We start from the raw sequence: 19,927 nt of genomic DNA, 5'->3' as shown, positions 1-19,927 counted from the left end.
TCTTCTTATTTTCTTCAAGGATTAGGCATTTGCCTGTTCGGAATTCACGGGTCTTTCCGTCTTGTCACTGGTCTTCATCCTCTCTCTCTCTCTTTCCCTTTGGTCTATATCTATCCACCTCTTTTGGTAGCTGATATCTTTCCAATCTAGATAGATGTTCTTTCCATTTGTCTCTATATTCCTTGATCGTTTTATTTATGTTATAAATATCTAGTTCTTTTCTGATTTCTTATATGGTCCAATTTTGTGCATCCTTTAATTGTTCTTAAAAATCTCATCTCTGCAGCTTCTATTTTATTTTCATCTTTCTTTTTAACCATCCACGTTTCTGAACCATAACAGAGTGAGAGTGGCCATTGCTTTATAAAATTTTAGGTGAGTTTCTTGTCTTGTTGTTTTATTTAGTGTCCTTTTAATTTTTCAACAGATTTTCTGAAATGTCTTTATTTTTTTTTATCTATATCTTTATCTTTTAGATATGTTATTATGCAGCCTAAATAGTTAAACTGAGTCATTTGTTGTATTATTTTATTTTCTATAACCATTTTTTGATCTAACATGATCATGACCTTTAAATGCGATGACTTTTTAATAAATTTTGCAAGTTTATTTTTCACTTGGTTAGACTATAATAAATTTATTGCAGACCATGCCTTAGATACCCACCATAGAATTCGTTGGAAAAAAAAAATAATAATACACAGCAGCAAGTTTAAGTACGAAAGATTGTTCAAGGAATCATCAGCAGCTTTAAAAAACGTTCCAAACCTCAACAAATTTGGGTGCATGAAACTACCCCAAATTTGGGAGACTTACATTATGAGAACTTCAGCCCAATGGCCAAGACAACAAATTTAGCCTGCCAGAGGGCATCATTAGGACTTTAGGAACAATATTAGTTTCTTGCCTTCTTCCTCATTTGCTTTTGTTAGTGCCTGCGTGCACATACCATATTTTTATGTTCCTGAAGATGGCAACGTGACATTGCCGAAATATAGAAGTTATTCATTAAAGTTGCCTTTAATTAATATCCTTCATATGCATTGTTAATTCCGTAAGCTAATTACCAGTTATAATAAATTTAGTTTAATCCTTTATCCAAGTGTGAGCAAACAAAGCTTGCGCCTGAAAATATCTTCAGGACTGGGGTAAGGTAGTACACACCGGGCAACTCGTAGCAAAGGTTGACCAAGCTAACATCACTCCTATCTCAGTATCTCCCATAATGCAAAACACATCTCCTTGTGGATATGTATAATGTTATACAGTAAGCAATGACTTTTTCTTTTGTGAAATTTTTAAAAATTGTATTGTTAGCTTATTTTTTTTAATTTGTAAACTAATTTTTGAAGGTCACCTTCATTGTCTTGTAATATAATCTGATCATCTGTATACAGATGATCAGATTATATTACAGATGATCTGTATACAGATCATCTGTATTGATAACAGTTCTTCCGGTTAACTGGATACCTTGCTTTATTATTGTTTTCCATATTTTAATAATCTGATCAATATATATATTGAATAGAGTGGGAGATAAGCTACATTCCCTATTTAACATCCTGATTTATTTCAATCTCTTCTGTTAATTTATTACCTAAATGCAACTGTATTTTTGTATCTTTATATAAACTTTGCATAACTTGTACCAAATGTAATGGATGTCCTTGTTTTTTTCATTATATTACATAGTTTGTCTCTGTGTATTTTATCGAAAGTTTTCTTGTAATCTAGAAATGCAATATGAGTCTCTAAATTAAATTATTGTCTTTTTTCAATATATCCTTCTAGACATATTTATGTTTTAGCACATAAATATGTCTAAAACTATTTTGTTCTTCTGAGAGTAGATTGTTTGCAATATTCCGTTCCCTGGAGGTGTCACGTAATAATAATAATAATAATAATATTTCAAAGTCTTTTAGGATTTTACTGTAAATTTTGTAAGCTGTATTAAATAAACTTATTCCTCTGTAATTTCCACAATCATCTCTCTCTCCTTGTTTCAATATAGATATAACCTTAGCTTTTAACCAATCTGATGGAACATCAACAGTTCCTTGCTATGTTTTTGAATGAGTGATTTATATGCTATTTGTTTTTCTTGTATTGCATTTTCTATATCTGTGTTCCAGATTTTTAATGTTTTTTTTTAATATTTTATTTTTCTTTCCAAGTACTTCAGAGGCTGCTTTATGGATTATCTTTATTAATATTTTCCATCCTTCTTCTATATCTTCACTGATTTGGGCTTCATTTAGGTAAATGAAGTAGTATTAATGAACTATCAATTGTGATTGATATGACATTCTAATGCTTTCTTCTCGTAATAAATATACTTTGTATACTTGTTCTATTTATTGTTTTTTCTTATTTACTTCCTTTCTCCATTTTGCTAGTATTTCTATTTTAGAGGCTACTAAATAATGATCTGAAAAATTTCACCTCCTTTGTAAACATGTACATTTCTCACATGTGGAACTAGTTTCTGATTAGTAATGATATAATCAATTATAGATCTTGTTTATTTGCCATTCCAAGTATATTTATTTATATTCTTTTTTTGAAAAAAAGTATTGGTTATTTTAAAATTACCAAAAGTACAGAAGTGTATTAGTTCTTGACCAATGTTATTCATGCAAATATCTCCATATTTTCCTAAGATATTTGGGATTGGATTATTTCCAGCTCTAGCATTAAGATCACCTGCTATTAATATGTAGTCATTTTTAGTAAATATATTTAACTATTTTTGTAGTTTCTCATAAAATTGTTCGGAATCCTCTTTACTACCTTCTTCAGGGACATATACTCCTATGATATTTAAGTAGCTTCTATTTATTTTTAATTTAGTTATAATTTGGTTATTTACAAAATTGCACTTTCATATTCTATTTTTCCATTTATTATTGATTAAAATGGCCACACCATTTGAAGCTCTGATATGTTGGTCCACTCCACCATATAGCATAGTAAAGCCATCAAATATTTTTTGTTCCCTTTAATTTCTTTTTTGTTTCTGTTATCCCAGCTATATTAATATTTTTAGTTGTTTTACCAATTTGAATTCCTTTGTTGTTATACTTTGCACATTCAATGGCTACTTTTAAAATGTCCAAAATTCCTAATCATTTACTTTATTCTTTCTTGGTTGTTTTCAGTTGTTTTAGTCTGATAGATTTTCCAGTTCAAGCATCTGAGTTACAGAAATTTTTTACTTGGTAAAGTAACCAGACTTATGCAAAATCCCTGACCTGGAGGACTAGAGTATCTCTCTCTCTCTTAGTCTGGCCCCCTGCCTCTTGACCTGTCCAGTTATGGAGGCTCTACTAGTAGCTTAGCTACCACTGACATATCTCTTGAGGTCACTGGTGTGCACAACCATCCTTACTGTGTCAAGGTGGAGATACTATAAGAGAGGTATGGAATTTTGTCAAATGCTGTTACAAAATCACTGAGTAGCCATTTCTCTTATTAAACTCCATTGTCACTTTATTATAAAATAGTATGCAAATTATCTCAATAGCTTAACTGCCACTCCTGAGATGCTGACTGACCTATAATTTGTTAGTACTGTCTTGGAGCCTCCTTTATGCAGTGGGACTATTTTGCCCTCTTTCTACTCCATTGGCACCTTCCCAGTACTGAGGCTCAAATTAAACGGCTTGATCAGAGGAAATGATAAATTCCCTTGAACATTCTCATAACACAAAAGTCTATATGTCATGTAATCCCATGGCCTTGGTTATATTGAGGTTCTGCAATATTTTAGGCACCTCCATCCTCAGCATTACATTTATCATTGTGACACCACAACCTAGATGGTACACCTCTGAAAAATGCTCACTTAGTAATCCAAATAATTGGTTCGGTTCTGTTTCCCCCCCACCATCAGCACTTCTTAAAGTCATCCTTCCATAGTCATTCCTCCTCTTACTTGTCACATAACAAAATAACTCTTTGGGATTATTTTTAGCCTCATCAGCTAGCTTTCTCTCATAATTAGTTTTGGCCTTCCTACGATACAGGTCACCCATCTTGCCTCTGCTGTGTACTGCTCATGAGCATGCTGATCAACGATTTCTTTATATTCCCTCTACAACATTTTCTTCATCAGGCACTTTTTCTTAATGATACTGTTCAACCATCTAACTCCTATCTGATTTATCCTTCTGACCCTGCAAGTTCTTATACCATGGCATAAGAACTTGGAGGGACTTAATTTCTATCATCCTGAGAAAATGTTCATTTTTTATTAAGGTTCATGAAGCTTGAAAGCTCAGTTTCAATTATAATCATTCTGGCAAAAGATTCATCTACCAGATATCTTTATTATTATGTGGTTATCATGTTAATAAATGCACAACCACATTGACTATACTGAAGTCCTAGATGTGATACAAAAACATCCATTCATTGAGACAAGCATTAAGGATCACAATATCCCAACCAATCAGATCTGTTGGCAATAGGACAATGTAATAATGCTTAACATTCTCCCCCTCTCCCACTTACATAATGTTTCTATGAAAAAAAAACAACTCACATGCAGGACTTAAGATTTTTCCAAAGAAACACATGCTTTGACTCTGATGCTCCTTGCAAATACCATATTCCATCTATTGAAATAACCAAAGCGGCATAAATTACAAGTGAGGAATATGATGAACAAACACAAAGGAAAGCGAAAGGTGAAACTCTTTCCTTCAGTGAGCCTGAAAAGGATAAAATCATATGGATTGGGCATAATGCCACCTGAAAACTAATAGGCTTCAGTGATTTTCCAAATATGTTCAGATATGCCATTAACATAAGGAATGGCTATACGATTTCTTCTTGGGTGGTTGAAGAAGAAGAAGCCCTATAATTTTTTTTTATCGATTTTGTTGATAAAAGACTTACTGAACCTACTGTACAAAGAGTGGATTTAATGTGCTGAATTTCTTGCTACAAGGTGTTACCAAAGCAAAGCTTCAAATGAGTGTTTTTATGGTATCATGTGTATTAAAAGAATCATCAAATGCTGTACACATAATCCCTACCTACGCAACTCCCAAAGCTCATTGCACTTACCTGCAAACGCTGATCATTACTTCTGTACCAAAACAAAGACTATTAATTTATGAAGAAATTTTTGTCAGCACCTCAACTATTTATTGTTATGCACAATATTTCTCCAAACTATCAAAGTAGTATAAGATGCTCATGTGAACTTCTCAGTTACTTACATAGTTTAACATCCTTATAAATATGAAAGAATATAAAGAATAACTCAAAAGAGAAATCTTAAAAACTTTAGCACATGCTAGTTGATGACACCCAAGTGAACGTATCAGAGTTCATATTTTTTCCCCATCAATAAACTTCATCCTTGTAAATTTTTATGTGAGCTGTTACTAAGACTGAGAATAATATACACTGACTGCTGCAATATTAGTTTATATTACATGTTAGCTTATTAGTTATTAAGCTAATTAGTTATTATAAATAAACTACATGATACTTGTAATTTATTTCAATAATAAAATTAGACTGGGATATATTGGCAGAAGATTTTAATAACATTAAGCCTACTAGTTTCACCAACTTGACTGTTGGCTTCGTCTGGGCATACATAAGGTGATAAAAAACAGCTTAAAACAGGTCAAGAAAGAAACATAAACGAGTACTAAATGTTATACAAATTCAAAAGACGTGTTACATCAAAAGCATGGAGCATGTATGATGTCAGACATTGTTATGCAAGTGCATTCTGTAATTTGCAGCAAAGTTGAATTCTGGTGTACTAAGTGATCTTATGAAGGTCTTCCATATGTCAGCAAGGATTATCCCTTGGTTGCTATTGAGGCTACCTTTTGAATGGATTACCAAAGTAGCTTCTTTGAAGTTTCTGTTACGAAAGCCTTCCTCTAAATATGCCATAGAACTTTTGTCCCATTCAGTGTTATGATTGGTATTTGAGAAATTAAGGGCTAACCCGGAATTATCTTTTCTGTTATTATTAATGTCTCCGATGTATTCTTTTTTTCTTATTTCCAAACTTCTGAAAGTTTGTCCTACATAATTTAAACATGGACAAGGGATGTTGTAAATGCCAGATAAAGAAAAACCTGAACTGATAGCTAATGATCTGAGATTAAAAAGCACAATTATCCTCTTATCTTCAAGGCCACCTAACAAAAATATCACACCCCTAGAAAAAAAAGCTCTGTCCAATTTGAAGAAAAACAAACGAATTATCATCTTAAAGGCAGACAAAGGAAACTCAAGTCATTTTAAACACCAGAGATTACATGACAAAGATCACGAAGTTAGTCTCAGACACATCCACTTACAGTGTATTAGATTCAGACCCCACATGGATGAACCATAATGAAACAAATAACCTTTTACACAATATGGACAGTTGGCCAACAGACCTAAAACGGAAATTAAAGTCGTTACATCCACTAACACCACGACTACATGGTTCTCCTAAAGTTCACAAAACTGGAATACCTCTACATCCCATAGTGGAATGGAATAAACTCTCCCACCTACTTATTGTCAAAATATACCTTGCCCATCTCCTGAAGGCACATAATTCATAATTTTGACATGTATATAAAAAATATGCAACATTTCATTTATTTATTTACATATATGGCTTTGTGAAACTGACATGTGAAATGTACAATCACATTCTCCAGAAAACAAATGATGAAAATCTTAACAGGTAAAAGTTCATTACATAAAAGGCAAGAATTGCATTCAAAGTATTCCTTTTAAAAAAAAAAAAAAAAAATTGGTGCACTGAAAAATCGTTCACAATATGAGTAATCATCTGAGCCATGGAAGAACAATCACAATAAGGGTGGTCACACATCCCCATTTATGTAGTAGGCAGACACATCTACCCTGGTTAGTTCTGATCCTGTTGATTGATGACCAAATCTTCCTAGGAAGAGCAAAATCAGGCTGCAGAGCAAAGGGATCTTCTACCAGGAAGCTGTTTGTTGGACCAGTATTCTCTCCACATGTCAGGTGTTGATGACAGGGTAGCTGAAGAGTGTTCGTCCATGGCACAGAGAGGCTTTCTTGATTTTAGGCAAAGACCAGGTGGATTTATGAATCTAGTGCAGGGGCAGGAGTGGGTTGCTCATTGCTTTATTAAATTCTTTAAATGAGGCTTGTCTTCTCCGTATGTGTGGTGGAGCAATGTTAAATAGAACAGGCAACCAGGAGAGAGGGGTGCTTCTTACTGTCCCACTAATTGTGCACATGGTAGAGTTTAGCTGGGTGTCTATAATGTTAGTATGTGTACTTCTTTCCCAGGTAGGGGCACAATATTCTGCTGCAGAGAATGCGAGGGCTAGTGCAGATGACCTTAGGCCCTGCACCACAACCTCAGGTTGTTCCAGCGAGCCTTGAAATGATATTGTTTCTCGTTTTAATTTTGTTGGACAGGTTGGTGATGTGTCTTTTATAGGTTAGGCTTCTGTCGAGGTTCACTCCAAGATATTTTGGGTGGGGCTCGTGCTCTACCATTTTTCCACAGAAAGAAAGGTTGAGGTGTCAGTTCGCCTCTGCATTGCTCAGGTGAAATACTGTGGACACAGTTTTTGTTGGATTTGGCTTAAAGTACCACTGCTTGAAGTACTCTTCCAGGATGTTCAGGTCTGTGTCCAAAGTTGATTCCAGGTTGGCAGAGGAGGTAGATTAATGTAGGATCACTAGGTCATCAGCGTACATATACTTGCTTGAGCTGGTGTGTGGTAAGTCGTACATGTAGATGTTAAAAAGTAAAGGGGATAACAGAGCCCTGAGGGAGACTGTTGTAAAGGAATCTGGGCCTGCTCTTTTTTTTTCGCCAATATGGACCTGGATCTTTCTATTGGAGAGAATGGATTCAAAAAGTTGGAAAGTTTTTTTTGCACCTTATAATATTTCCTAGCTTTAGGAGGAGGCCCCAGATCCAGACTGTGTCATAAGCTGATGTTAGGTCAATGAAAGTGGCTCCAGATTTAAATTTCTTCTGGAAGCCTGCTTCAATCTGTGTTGTCATGGCCAGGACCTGGTCACAGCAGCTTCTTCCTGGCCTGAAGCCAGCTTGTTCAATCTGGAGTGCTCTTTCGATGAGTGGTGAAATTCTTTTAAGGAGAATTCTTTCAAAAGCTTAAAGGTGGAGCAAAGCAAGGAGATATGTCATAGATTTTTCACATCATTTGGATCTTTCCCTGGTTACTGGGAATAATTGGGCACTGCAATTATTTTGGCTTCCCGTCACAGATTTGGTAGTTTACCAGTATTATAATTTCTGAGAAAAGGGTAGCCAGCCATGTTTGGCCATGTTGACCAAGATGTTTTAAAAGCTCAGGGAGGATACCATCCACTCCTGCAGCCTTGTCATTCTTGGCGAGTTTTAAGGCTACCTGTACCTCTTCCCGAGATACTGGGTGTACAAGTTCAGGAAACTTGGGTCCCATCTTCAGGATTTGTCAGATGGAAGATTGTACAGCAATTTTCCTGATAGAGCTGGGATTTTCAATAAATGATTAGTCATTTGATCAGGAGTTATCTCTGTTGTTTTGTGTGATGTTGGTTCTGCTCCACCTAATTTTCTTAGAAGTGACCAGCTTTTCCAGCTAGATTTTGTGAAATCGAGTTCATGGATGGTTGAGATCCATCTTTCCTTTCTGTTTTTATCCAAGGTTGCTATGAGCTCCTTAGCAACATTTGAGTCTTCTGTTTCCTCGTATTTGGTTAAAAGTTCCTCCGTTTCTCTACTCCAGCATAGAATATATTGTTTTCTGTAGCCTCTAGGAATAGAGGCTTTGGCTGCAGTTTTGATTAGTTTAACAAATCTAGGATAGCAATTAGGAGTGGGCGGAATTGCTCTAATAGTTTGCTCGATTTGTTTCTGAAATGCATTCCAGTTGGACCTATGAAGGTTCCATCTAACGATTGGTGTTCCACTGATGACTGGAATTGATGCGCCTGTTTCTATTAATGTAGGACAATGGTGACTATTAGGGTATGGTTCTGTTGAGGATGTATCTGTTGAGGTATATATCTGTTGAGTATGGTTCTGGTTGTTGGCAGAGGGTGGTCTTCAGAGTCTTTAGTGACTATGCATAGATCTGGAGTGTAGGTTCTGTTTCATCTGGCTGAGTGGAAAGTGCCCTCTTGCTTGGCATCATAAATCAAACACAGGTTGTATGTATCCATCCAGTTAACTAGATTATTACCATCCCAGTTGTTAAAGGAACAGCCCCACATGGCATGATGAGAGTTGAAGTTGCCAACATAGATAGCAGGATGAGAAGGCGGTTTGTAGACACTGTAGATGGTGGTATTTTGAACTTTAATACCTATGTATTATTCTGTATCAGGTATACATTGATTTATGTCCTTGAGGCCAGGCTGGATGTAGGTTGCCAGGCCATGCTTGGGATGGCAGTTATAAGATACGAGAATTAGGCCTGGGATCTTTAGTCTATTGAGAGCTATTTCGGGCACATGGGTTTCCTGGAGAGCCAAGACGTCAATTGCTTTGTCTTTGGCTATTTTACCAATGACTTCGGATTTGGATTTAGATAGTCCTTCTATGTTTAGGGAACATATCTTGAGAGAGTGTTGTTTAGGGGACTGTAGCTTATTTTTTGAAGCTTGCCCTCCACCCAAACAAGCAACGCGATCCTTGTTATTCCAGGCGATGATCGAGTCGGCAAGGAGCTTTTTTTAAGTTTTGAATTCATCATAGTTGCTGTAAGTGGTCCAGGTGGCTTGGTACCTTTAGATGCCCTGTTTGAGACGTTAGCTTCATGTTATCTGTGATTCATCTCTGGAGCTTCTTATGTCTGAAGCACCATCAATCTCAGAAACAGACATTCTTGCCAGCCTAGATGTGGTGTCCTTGTTCACAAACATCCCAGTGGATGAGGTCATCAACATTTTGGACAACCTATATGCTCAAAATATTACTTCTCTTTTCAGATATTGTCTAAAATCAAATTTCTTAAAATGGAATGGAATGGAATGGAATGATATACAAACAATTAGCTGGTCTTGCTATGGGTAGCCCTCTATCCCCACCCCTTGTGCAGACCGATTTATGGAGAAACTAGAAAAAGACATTCTTTCACAATTAGACTAAAAACCAGTGGTTTGGTGATAATATGTCGACGACATTTTCATCATATGGAGAAATACAGAAGCAGCACTTTTGAATTTCTTAACTAAGATAAACTTTAATTAAGAAAATTTTCAATACAGCACCTAGAGAAATTTAAATAAACAAGATTTCAAGAATACAGTCACCCTTCCTTATATCAAGAATGTAACAGATAAATTAGCCAAACTTCTCTACAAATACAACATAAAAGTGATTTTCCTGCCACTTGAAAAAATATCAAGATCTCTTCATTCTCCGAAACCTCCACATCACCCAATGAAAAAACCAGGGGTTTATGATATTCACTGTTACTGTGGCATCGGCTATGTGGGCTAGATGGGGAAATCGGGAGAAATCCGCATGAGCGAACATCAAAAGGACGTACAAAATAAGAGAGAACATAAATCGAGATTGGCATTTCACACAACCTCTACCAGTCATGATGTACTCTGGGATAGAACAAACATGTCCTATATAGATAAGAATTGTTTGCAGAAACGAAGACAATTTTCAACAATAAACACTTTATATGCTGAACAATTGATGTACATGCATGCTAAAGAGTATTTCCCCTAATATAAATTCGTTACTTATAACTACATGAGCGATAGGTAAATGCAAATTTAATGAAGATAAAATTTGATTTTTAAGTCGCACTGTGAAAAAAATTATGAAAAGATAAAGGGTTACTACAATTTGTGGATCGTGTTATATCGAAACCACGTTGTATAAGGGTTACCTGTAATTCAAATTTAGCTGGGAAGTAGAGCTCTCATAGTACCCATGTATAACAAGGGAAATAAAACTGAATGTGAGAATTACAGAGGTATTTCACTACTGAATATTCCTAGTAAGATATATGCAAGTATACTTGAGAAATGGTTGAGAAGGATTGTGGAAGAGAAGCTTGGTGAAGAACAAGCTGGATTCAGATCAAATAGAGGCTGTCAGGATCAGATTTTCACTTTACGACAGATAGTTGAGAAATTACGGGAATATAACAAATCTGTATTTAAGTTTTGTAGATCTGGAAAAGACATATGACAAGGTGCCAAGAGAGAAGCTATTCAAAACACTACAGTTGTATGGTATCAATGGGGCATTATATCAAACAATTCTTAATCTTTATTTGAGTTGTAAGTCACCAGTTAGAATTGAAGGAAGTACAGGAAGGTGGTTTAATGTTAAATCTGGTACGTTATCCTCTCTGTTATTCATTATCTATATGGATCACACTATGAAGGAAAGTGGTATTAAATCTGATATCAAAATTGGAGATGTTAATCTCAGCTCTTTATTATGTTATAATTTAAAAAAAACCTGGCACAAGTCTGCAAGATTCCCTGACTAAATTGAATAACTGTTGTAATAGATATGGTATGAAGGTGAGCATTAAAAAGACAAAGACAATGAAAATAGGCAGAATCATTGAAAATATCAACTGCATTGTGAATGGAGAGCCTACAGAACAAGTAAAATATTTCAGCTCCTTAGGCACGATTTTTAGTGAAGAATAGTAAATTAAATATGGAAATAGGCAACAGAATCAACAAAGCTGGCATGGTAGGAAGTCAAATGAATAAATTTATATGGAATAAGAGAGAAATTAGCCAAAACTAAATTAGCTGTATACAAGACAGAATTCAAGCCAATTTTAACTTATGGATCTGAGAGCTGGGTCAGAAGTAAAACACTTGACCAAAGACTAGAGAGTGCAGATATGAGAGTCCTGAGAAAGATTAGAGGCGTGAACAGATGGCATCAATGGCAATATCATATTAAAAACAAGGATATTAGGAAAGAACTTGCCATTATAAGCATCCAGGAATGCGTTAGCAGAGCTAATCTCAGATGGTATGGTCACTTAAATAGAATGGGAGAGGAAAGATTAGCAAAACAAGTGTTCTCTGCCAAGTTGGCAGGAAAACGATCCAGAGAATGACCAAGCTATAGGTGTATTGATACGGTACAAAGTGCCTTAGAAGATAGAAATATAACATCTGATAATGCTGGAGTCTTGACAGGTAACAGACTGATTTGGAGGAAAATTGTTGATAGGAAGTTAGTAATGATGTAAATTTTTCATGGAGTACTATCATATCCTGTACACCCCCTTGAGAGTATATATTTTGATGATGATGAATTTATCTGGGGAAGGGGAGAATATGACTTCAGCAAATCATCAACAGTTTCAATTATTGGTAAAGAGTGAAATAATATCAAAACTAATCATTACATCTGAACTTTTTAAGATGTGGTTTTCTAATAAACTTTTTTGATGAACAGAATTTTTAACGAAGAAGGGAGAATTATTTGTGAGGGTGGCTGGTAATTTAGCTAAATGTTTAGCAAGTTTGTATGTGGGACTGTTTATCATATCCACAATAGGGAGTGGGGGGGGGGATGTACCTTGTTCGTGAATTTTAGGTGTTCCACATATTCTGGCTGTTTTACCATGAAAAGACTTGAGTATGTTAACTGTTTCTTTTGGCCAGGAAGTGACTTTCTTCAATAATTTGCAAACTTAATTCTTTTAGGATTTAGTAGGATCACGATCTATGATTTGGTAATACTTGTTTTCTCTCTTTTTCCAACATAGATGGCACCAATTAGGACTTTAGTTCCTTGTGTTGTCTTTACAATTGATTTTAAACTAGTCCCACTGTCATACCAAATTATTGTTGTTGTTGTTTCATGTACTATGACAAACTGTTCTTATGCTCTGAAGATGCTGGATATAACACCAGCAAAATATCAGCTAATAAGTTAATAAAAATTAATTATTTTCTTTTAAATTCTGTGTTGTAATCAATACTGTTAAAATAAACTAACACATACTACCAACACATAAGCCTTTCCACTCAGATATACTGACATATTTCACTATATCATTTTTCAGATCTTCAATTTCAAAATAAGAAACAAGTATTTATAATCTTTATAATCAGGGCTTGACAAATTATGCAGAACACTACTTGCCATCCAAAAAAATGTACTCAACCGAGACCCTCTCATTTTTTTAATGACATATTCCATTTTGTTGGATCCTAATTCGTCTTAACCTTTACTTTGGATCCGACATGTTAGTTACTACGATGTTTCGATTTCTAATACAAATATAGAGAAAATTTATATTTATAGACTGCGCCACTCAATATCTGAATTAGTTCAAGAATTGAAGAAAAATCAACCTTCAACTATTTCTCAAAATATATACTGGCCGAGTATATTTGACTTACTTAATTTACCCGCTTTGGTTCGAATATTTTATGAATGGTGCAGTAAAAGAGATTCAGGCAAAATACAACTTTAGATAAACAAAAACAAACATTTAATTTTAAAATCACAAATTTTACACTTAAGTTTAAATCAGTAATTAAGATATCACAAACATTTTAACTCCTCAGGTAAATTCAATCATTCAACTCATACAATGGTAAATCCGTTGTCTCTATAATACAGTCTTCTCACAGTTCCTTAAGTTCCAAATACAACAAAAATTGCAGTAATACCTCTTCACAAACAAACACTTTTAAATATACACTTTAGCTAACTTCCTCAATAGTTACTGTTAATATAAGGAAATTCTAGGATGAAACTCACACACTTCTCTGAATAGAAATATTAATGGTTGGAATAATCTTACCGATAATTTTCTATCTTCATCTACTTATACATATACACTTTTTATAACTGTAAACACTTTAAACAGTAAACGGCACTCATTAAAATAATTCTTCTAAGCAATAAATGAATTAATCATCGGTCACAATACACATAAACAAACGTTGTTGCATAAAGTACTACTGATCACTCATGAAATAGGGCAACACAATAATTCCTTAACTTGAGGTTTTATATGCACAGTTGTTCACTCTTCTGGCATTCAATTAATTCTTTAGACACTACAATTCTAAACACAGCTAACGGTAAACTTCAATTTTACAGCCTCTACTATTCTAGTAACTCGATGCTTTATTTCAAGATTCTGTGTGTCCTTGACAGGTCGGCCCTGAAATTAAATATCAACTCAAGTATTGCTAGTCTATTTAGTAGTCACTCAGCTGTCTTCCGTAGCTATAATTGTTATTCTACAACTTAATAGCTAACTGCCTCTCAACTAGTAGACTTTATTTAGCTGCTTGAGTGACTTGCCAACTCGCTATTATTGCACTGTGATTTTCGAATGCCCCGATTCCAACCTAATGCCAATCCCTCTCTAATAAATCTCTAATCATTTTCATCAAGTGATTAGTGATGCTCTATCTGTATTTCTTTAAAAAGATTTTTTAATTAAAAAATTCTCTAAATATTCTATTTTGTCCAGTCTGATGCTACTCGCCAACAGCAAGTAAGCAAGCATATTTATCAAGTCCTGATTGTAATCATACCATCTGATATATATATTTCTATACTGTTTATTGTGTTAATTACATTTTAATTTTCTTTCTAACATTCTATAAAATTAATGCAAACAAATATTTCATAAAGGAAAAACTTAACTTAGAAAAATCAATATTTTTACACAGACCTTATAAACCTGCAAGAAAACTGTCAGTAATGACAGTTTTCTTGCATCTATATACTGACATCTTAATAGGCATTAACCAATAATATCAACAAATTACTTAAAACTTACAAAATAACCATAAATGTCAATAACTTTATGGATAAACTGTGAAATCCTAATCCTCAAGGTGCAGCCAAATGTAACCCGTGTCAAAACCAAAAGCAAACAAATGCAGAAAAATTACTGCTGCAAGTTAATGTTTTGTTCACTTCATTACATAGACAGCTTGCTTAATGGCAACATCTGTATCACTCTTGTGTGCTCCTTCAAGTGATGCATACATTAAGCTTATAAATGCATGTCTGTTGTCAGTCTGGTGTTGTAAGAAGCACAAGATAATAATAAATTTTATATATATATATATATATGGAAGTACAAAATTTCCCACATTCCATAATACAGATAACACAATGCAATCAATCTGTAACTTCTTTACTCATCCAAAGAAAAAATAATATGCAATTTAATAACATATTACAAACAAACCTGACGGAATATCTCTTGTTGTCGTAACCTTAGGCGTTCTCGCTCAATCTGTAACCTCTGTAAACGAATTTTCTGTTGCTGCTGTTGTTGTAAACCGATTTGACTATTACCTGCTAAGGTCATTGTAGTCACTGCTGCAGATACAGAAGCTACTATATTCTGAGATGAAAGCTGGTTTCCCAAGGCGGTTACAGCTGGATTGGAAGACAACTATTAAAGAAAAATCACACAGCTAATTTTTTTTTTTTTTTTTTTTTAAATCACCAAATTCATTTTTTTTTTAAACAGTAATCCCAAACACAAAAAAGGTTACACTACAGATGGTGTGTCAGAGTTCAGAAGAAAGATGCTTTTGCACTATGTATTCATTTAGCATCAAATTTCTGACATGCATCCTTAATGGGTTAACATGCTATATTGTTACCAACTTCCTACTGACAAATTTCCTTGAAATTAGTCATCTGTCAGGACTCCACTACTGCCAGATCTTATATTTCAGTCTTCTAAGGCACCCCTTACTGTATGAGTCTGCAGAGACCTTCGTTTTCCTCTGGATCTTTTTCCTGCCATTAAATACTGATCTATTAATCTTTTCTCTCCCATTTTGTTGACCATATTACCTCCACTTACACATTCCTGAATGTTAACATCAAGTTGCTAATATCTTCATTCTGAATATGATTTTAATATTGATGTCATATGTTCACTCTAATTTTTTTTTAGAACTTTCATACCTATAATGTCTAGTAACAGATATGACTAGATGATGAACTGTTTTATTTCTAATCCAGCTCTCATATAAGAAAGTTAAAACTGGTTTGAACACTGTTCTGTATGCAGTTTAGCATGACTAGTTTCTCTTATTCCATATAAATTTATTCAGGTGTGCCTAAATAGTTCAAAACTTTTACTTGTTCTGTAGGTTCTCCATTCAGATGATGTTCTTAATGTTCCTGCATTTGTAATTTGTTATAGTAACTATTTTAATTAAACCTTACAGAATTGTAGTGCATTTATTTCAGAATAAAACATCTGAAATAATGCAGATAATGTTATAAAGTAAAGAGCTGAGATTAACATCTCCAGTTTTGATTAACATCTGTAATCTCCAAATATATACAATGTGTTCATTAATTTTTATTCTCCAGCACACTGTGTGTTTGGTTCCTCAGGATTACACAAAAAAAAGTGGATTTTTTTTAAGTTGCTAGTTATTCAGCGATAATAGCCTATAAACTAGTTATAGACCTAGCACAGAACATCATAGCTTAATCTCAGGCATTTAGAATAACATGCAGCAAATTCTCAGCTATTGTGGATCACCATTACAATCTGGTTGGCCTCCATATATCAGAAGTTTGTACTCTCTAATAACAGATCTATATGATCACATCAGCTATTTCTTCTCTGAAACATCTCTCAAACTTACACAAAGGGACTGCAGACTTTGACATACTCTGTATGTAAAGAGCTATGAAACTTAACACATTAGTACCACATATATAGTAAGTTAAAAACAAAGAAAAAACCTTAATGACTTGTACATGTGTTAGTGTGTGTGCACATGCACACACAATGAGAGCAATAGTTTATATTGCTTGAGGAAAACTTTGGGGAAAGGGATCCAAAATACCAAAATAGAGAGAGAGAGAGTGAATGAATAGAAAGAAAAACTGGTGTGGTAGATTTCAAATTAGACTGCATGTTAGAGATTCCATTCTTGTTTTTATATGTTTAAAGGAGAGTAGAAGGTTTATAGATCCCAGTTTGGAAGTACAAGAGAAAAAAATTATAAGGAGAACTATCCCATCCCATCTTCCTTTGTCAAGCTCATGAATGACTAACTTGGCATCTTTGAAATCTGATTACTGCTTATGATAAGTCTGATAATCCTAATTGCATTGTCTGCTATGCTTATAAATTATGAGTAATCTTCTAGCTGGCTTGCCTGTTTTCAAGATGAAAAACTCAAGTTCTAGGAGGAAAAATCCTGATACCTCTGTCCAGGGCAGGCTGGAAGTTTTGCAGGACCTCAGGAAAAAGTTATTAGTGGGGCCCCTCATATTTGCCGCCGCCTTTTATCATAACCCGGTACAGCAATGATAAAAGGACAAAGAATCAATATAAATTTAATTAAAATATTTCCAATAATTATACATCTCTGAAACACCAAAAATTCTATTATCAAATTTTCTTAGAAATTTGAAAGTGTGGGCCCTCTGAGCATGGGGCCTCGGTTTAAGGCCCAAAAAAAACTGATGTCTGAGCCAGCCCTACCTCTCTGTCTGAGACTGGCTAACTCACCTTCAGTTGAAAAGCTCTGATAAAGGTTCATTGCATTCCGGACAGAATTTGAACCCAGGTTTTTCTAACCAAAGTGCATTATCAACACTGACTGAGCTATGAAGGTTCTGTCTTCAGTGTTTCATGATTTTAATCATCATCCAGTGCTTACTGGAGTCTGAAGTGACATGAAAAAAAAAGCAATGTCTAATCTCTGGAATAAGGTTCATGATTTATCTAATCCTGACCCATCAAGAGTACTATAATCTATCAATTTCCAACCTCTCATGGTAAGATTTTCATTAAAAAATAAATAAATACATAAATCAGAAGAGATAAATTCTGCAATCTCTTTCTTGCCTATACCAATGTAGACAAATCATAAGACAAAAAAAATACTTTTTAATAAAAAAAAAGTTAATTAGAATTCAAGACGTGAAGGGTATAAAATTGTTACCCTGCTAATATCACCTTCCTGACAACATTTAGTATTTATTATATTGGTCCTTGTTTCTGTTTCAATTCACTTTTTAGTTGAACCCTAACTTTCAATTATGTAACTATCTATAAAAGCACTAAAAAAATATATGCCCATGTAAAACAGAGGTGAAGAGGTGATTCTCAATCAGTATAATTATACACTGTAGAAAATTAAGACTTTTTAGAAATGTTTCATTATTAATATTATATTATAATGTAGACTGCTGTAGCAAGAACTGTCGTAGAACGACACTGAGAGTCGTTCTACGACACTCAATGTTTACACACCTATATTTCTTGGGAATCCATGTTGGACAGGGTGCATTTTTAGAATTCATCACTATTTTTGAAATCAAATTTCAATTTGGAGTGTGATTTGAGTGATATAGTAAATGGTGTGTTTATTTAACTTCTCAGTGAAATTAGAAACTTTTATTTGTTTTACTTTTTGTCTTAAAATATTTTTTTATAGTACATTACTGCTGATTGTTCGATATTTATAATATTTGGTACATTTCCTGAATGTCATAAAATGGCACCAACACCTCATCAAAACCCTTCATAAGAAAAACAGAGCAGAAACAAAAAGGAATGCAAATCAAATTGTGAACAAGGAGGCTTGTTCTGTTCATTAGAATCATGCAATTTCAGAAACTAATGAGGCTAATGGAAATGAAATAAATTTGGAATATCTAGAATAGGACAAATTATTAGACAGAACAAGGGAACTGAAAAAATAAAGTGATTAGAGAGGTATCAGAAACTTATGAAAGGTAAGCAGCAAAAGGAGAAACAAGGCACTGAATGAGATAAGATATTGCATACTGATAATCATCACCTTCAAATTCCTAACATGTAACCTGGGGGGGGGGGGGGGGGCTGTTATGATAGTACTACATAAAAAAGTTACAGAATTTACTAACTTACTGACAATTTTCCTCCAAATTAATATTTTATCTGCAAGACTACAATATTATCATATCTTATATTTCTGTCTTCTAATGCACTTTTTACTATCCACCTAGTCCTGATCTTCCTCTGGGTCTTTTTCCAGATATCCTGGCAAAGAACACTTGGTTTACTAACATTCCCTCTCCATTCAGGATGCAATTGATGTTTTCAATATTTCTTACCTATTTCTGCTGTCTTTGGTTTTTTTTCCATACCAAATTTATTACAACAGTTATTGCAATTTAATCCAGGAATTTTGCAGACTTTTACTAGATTTATCTAGAAGTATATAACATCATCTGCTATACAGCCAAGATTAACACCTCCAATTTTGATATTAAGTTTAATACCATTTTTGTGATCCATTATAGATGAATAACAGTGGAGAAAATGTGCACTCTTGTCTCACAGCTGATTTAACATTAAACCATATTCCTATATATCCTTCAATTCAAACTGCTGACATAGAACTCAAATGCAGAATATGTGTTGTTTGTTATGTCTCATTTACATCATATAACTGTAGCATTTTGAATAGCTTTTCTCTTGGCACCTTGTAATATTCCTTTTTCAGATCTACAAAACTTAAATACACATCTCTGATATTCCCATGATTTCTCAACAATTTGTTTTAAAGGGAAAATTTGATCATGACAACTTCTATTTAGCCTGAATCAAACTTGTTTCTCTGCAAGCTTCCCTTTCACAATTCTTCTCAGCGATTTCTCAAGTATACTTACACAAATCTTAAAAGGAACATTGAGTAAAGGAATTTGTCTAAACTCTCAAATTCGGTTTATCATTTACCACATTGCAGGTTTTTGTGGCTTTTTCCATTTCACGTATTGATACATATTCCTGTTGAGTATTTCTACCACCATGGTTGTTTGTTTTGAGATTTAATGGAGCAAGGACAGCTATGGTCATCTGCACCAAAAGCATGTGCAATAAATAAGGGGCTTATATAGGTTGAAATGTATATACAAAAGTCGAAATAATAA

The 19,927-nt window shown here is 34.2% G+C and overlaps 1 protein-coding gene across 3 annotated transcripts in view; it reads right to left on the bottom strand.

Moving 5' to 3' along the window:
• The window catches only part of LOC150100507 (transcriptional coactivator YAP1-like), a 182,907-nt gene that overhangs the window by 86,667 nt on the left and 76,313 nt on the right, over window positions 1-19,927 (bottom strand). For all 3 annotated transcript variants that reach the window (XM_090402512.1, XM_090402510.1, XM_090402511.1), the window contains exon 4: window positions 15,213-15,422. In XM_090402512.1, the coding sequence (XP_090258638.1) occupies window positions 15,213-15,422 (210 nt within the window). The remainder of the gene's footprint in view (window positions 1-15,212; window positions 15,423-19,927) is intronic.

The sequence above is a fragment of the Typopeltis vanoorti genome, chromosome 13 (assembly GCF_054136105.1).
Source record: "Typopeltis vanoorti isolate ZY-2024b chromosome 13, IOZ_Tvanoo_1.0, whole genome shotgun sequence".
Classification (NCBI taxonomy): domain Eukaryota; kingdom Metazoa; phylum Arthropoda; class Arachnida; order Uropygi; family Thelyphonidae; genus Typopeltis; species Typopeltis vanoorti.
Note: the sequence above shows the minus strand (reverse complement) of the source record. Positions and strands in the feature narration are given on the sequence as shown.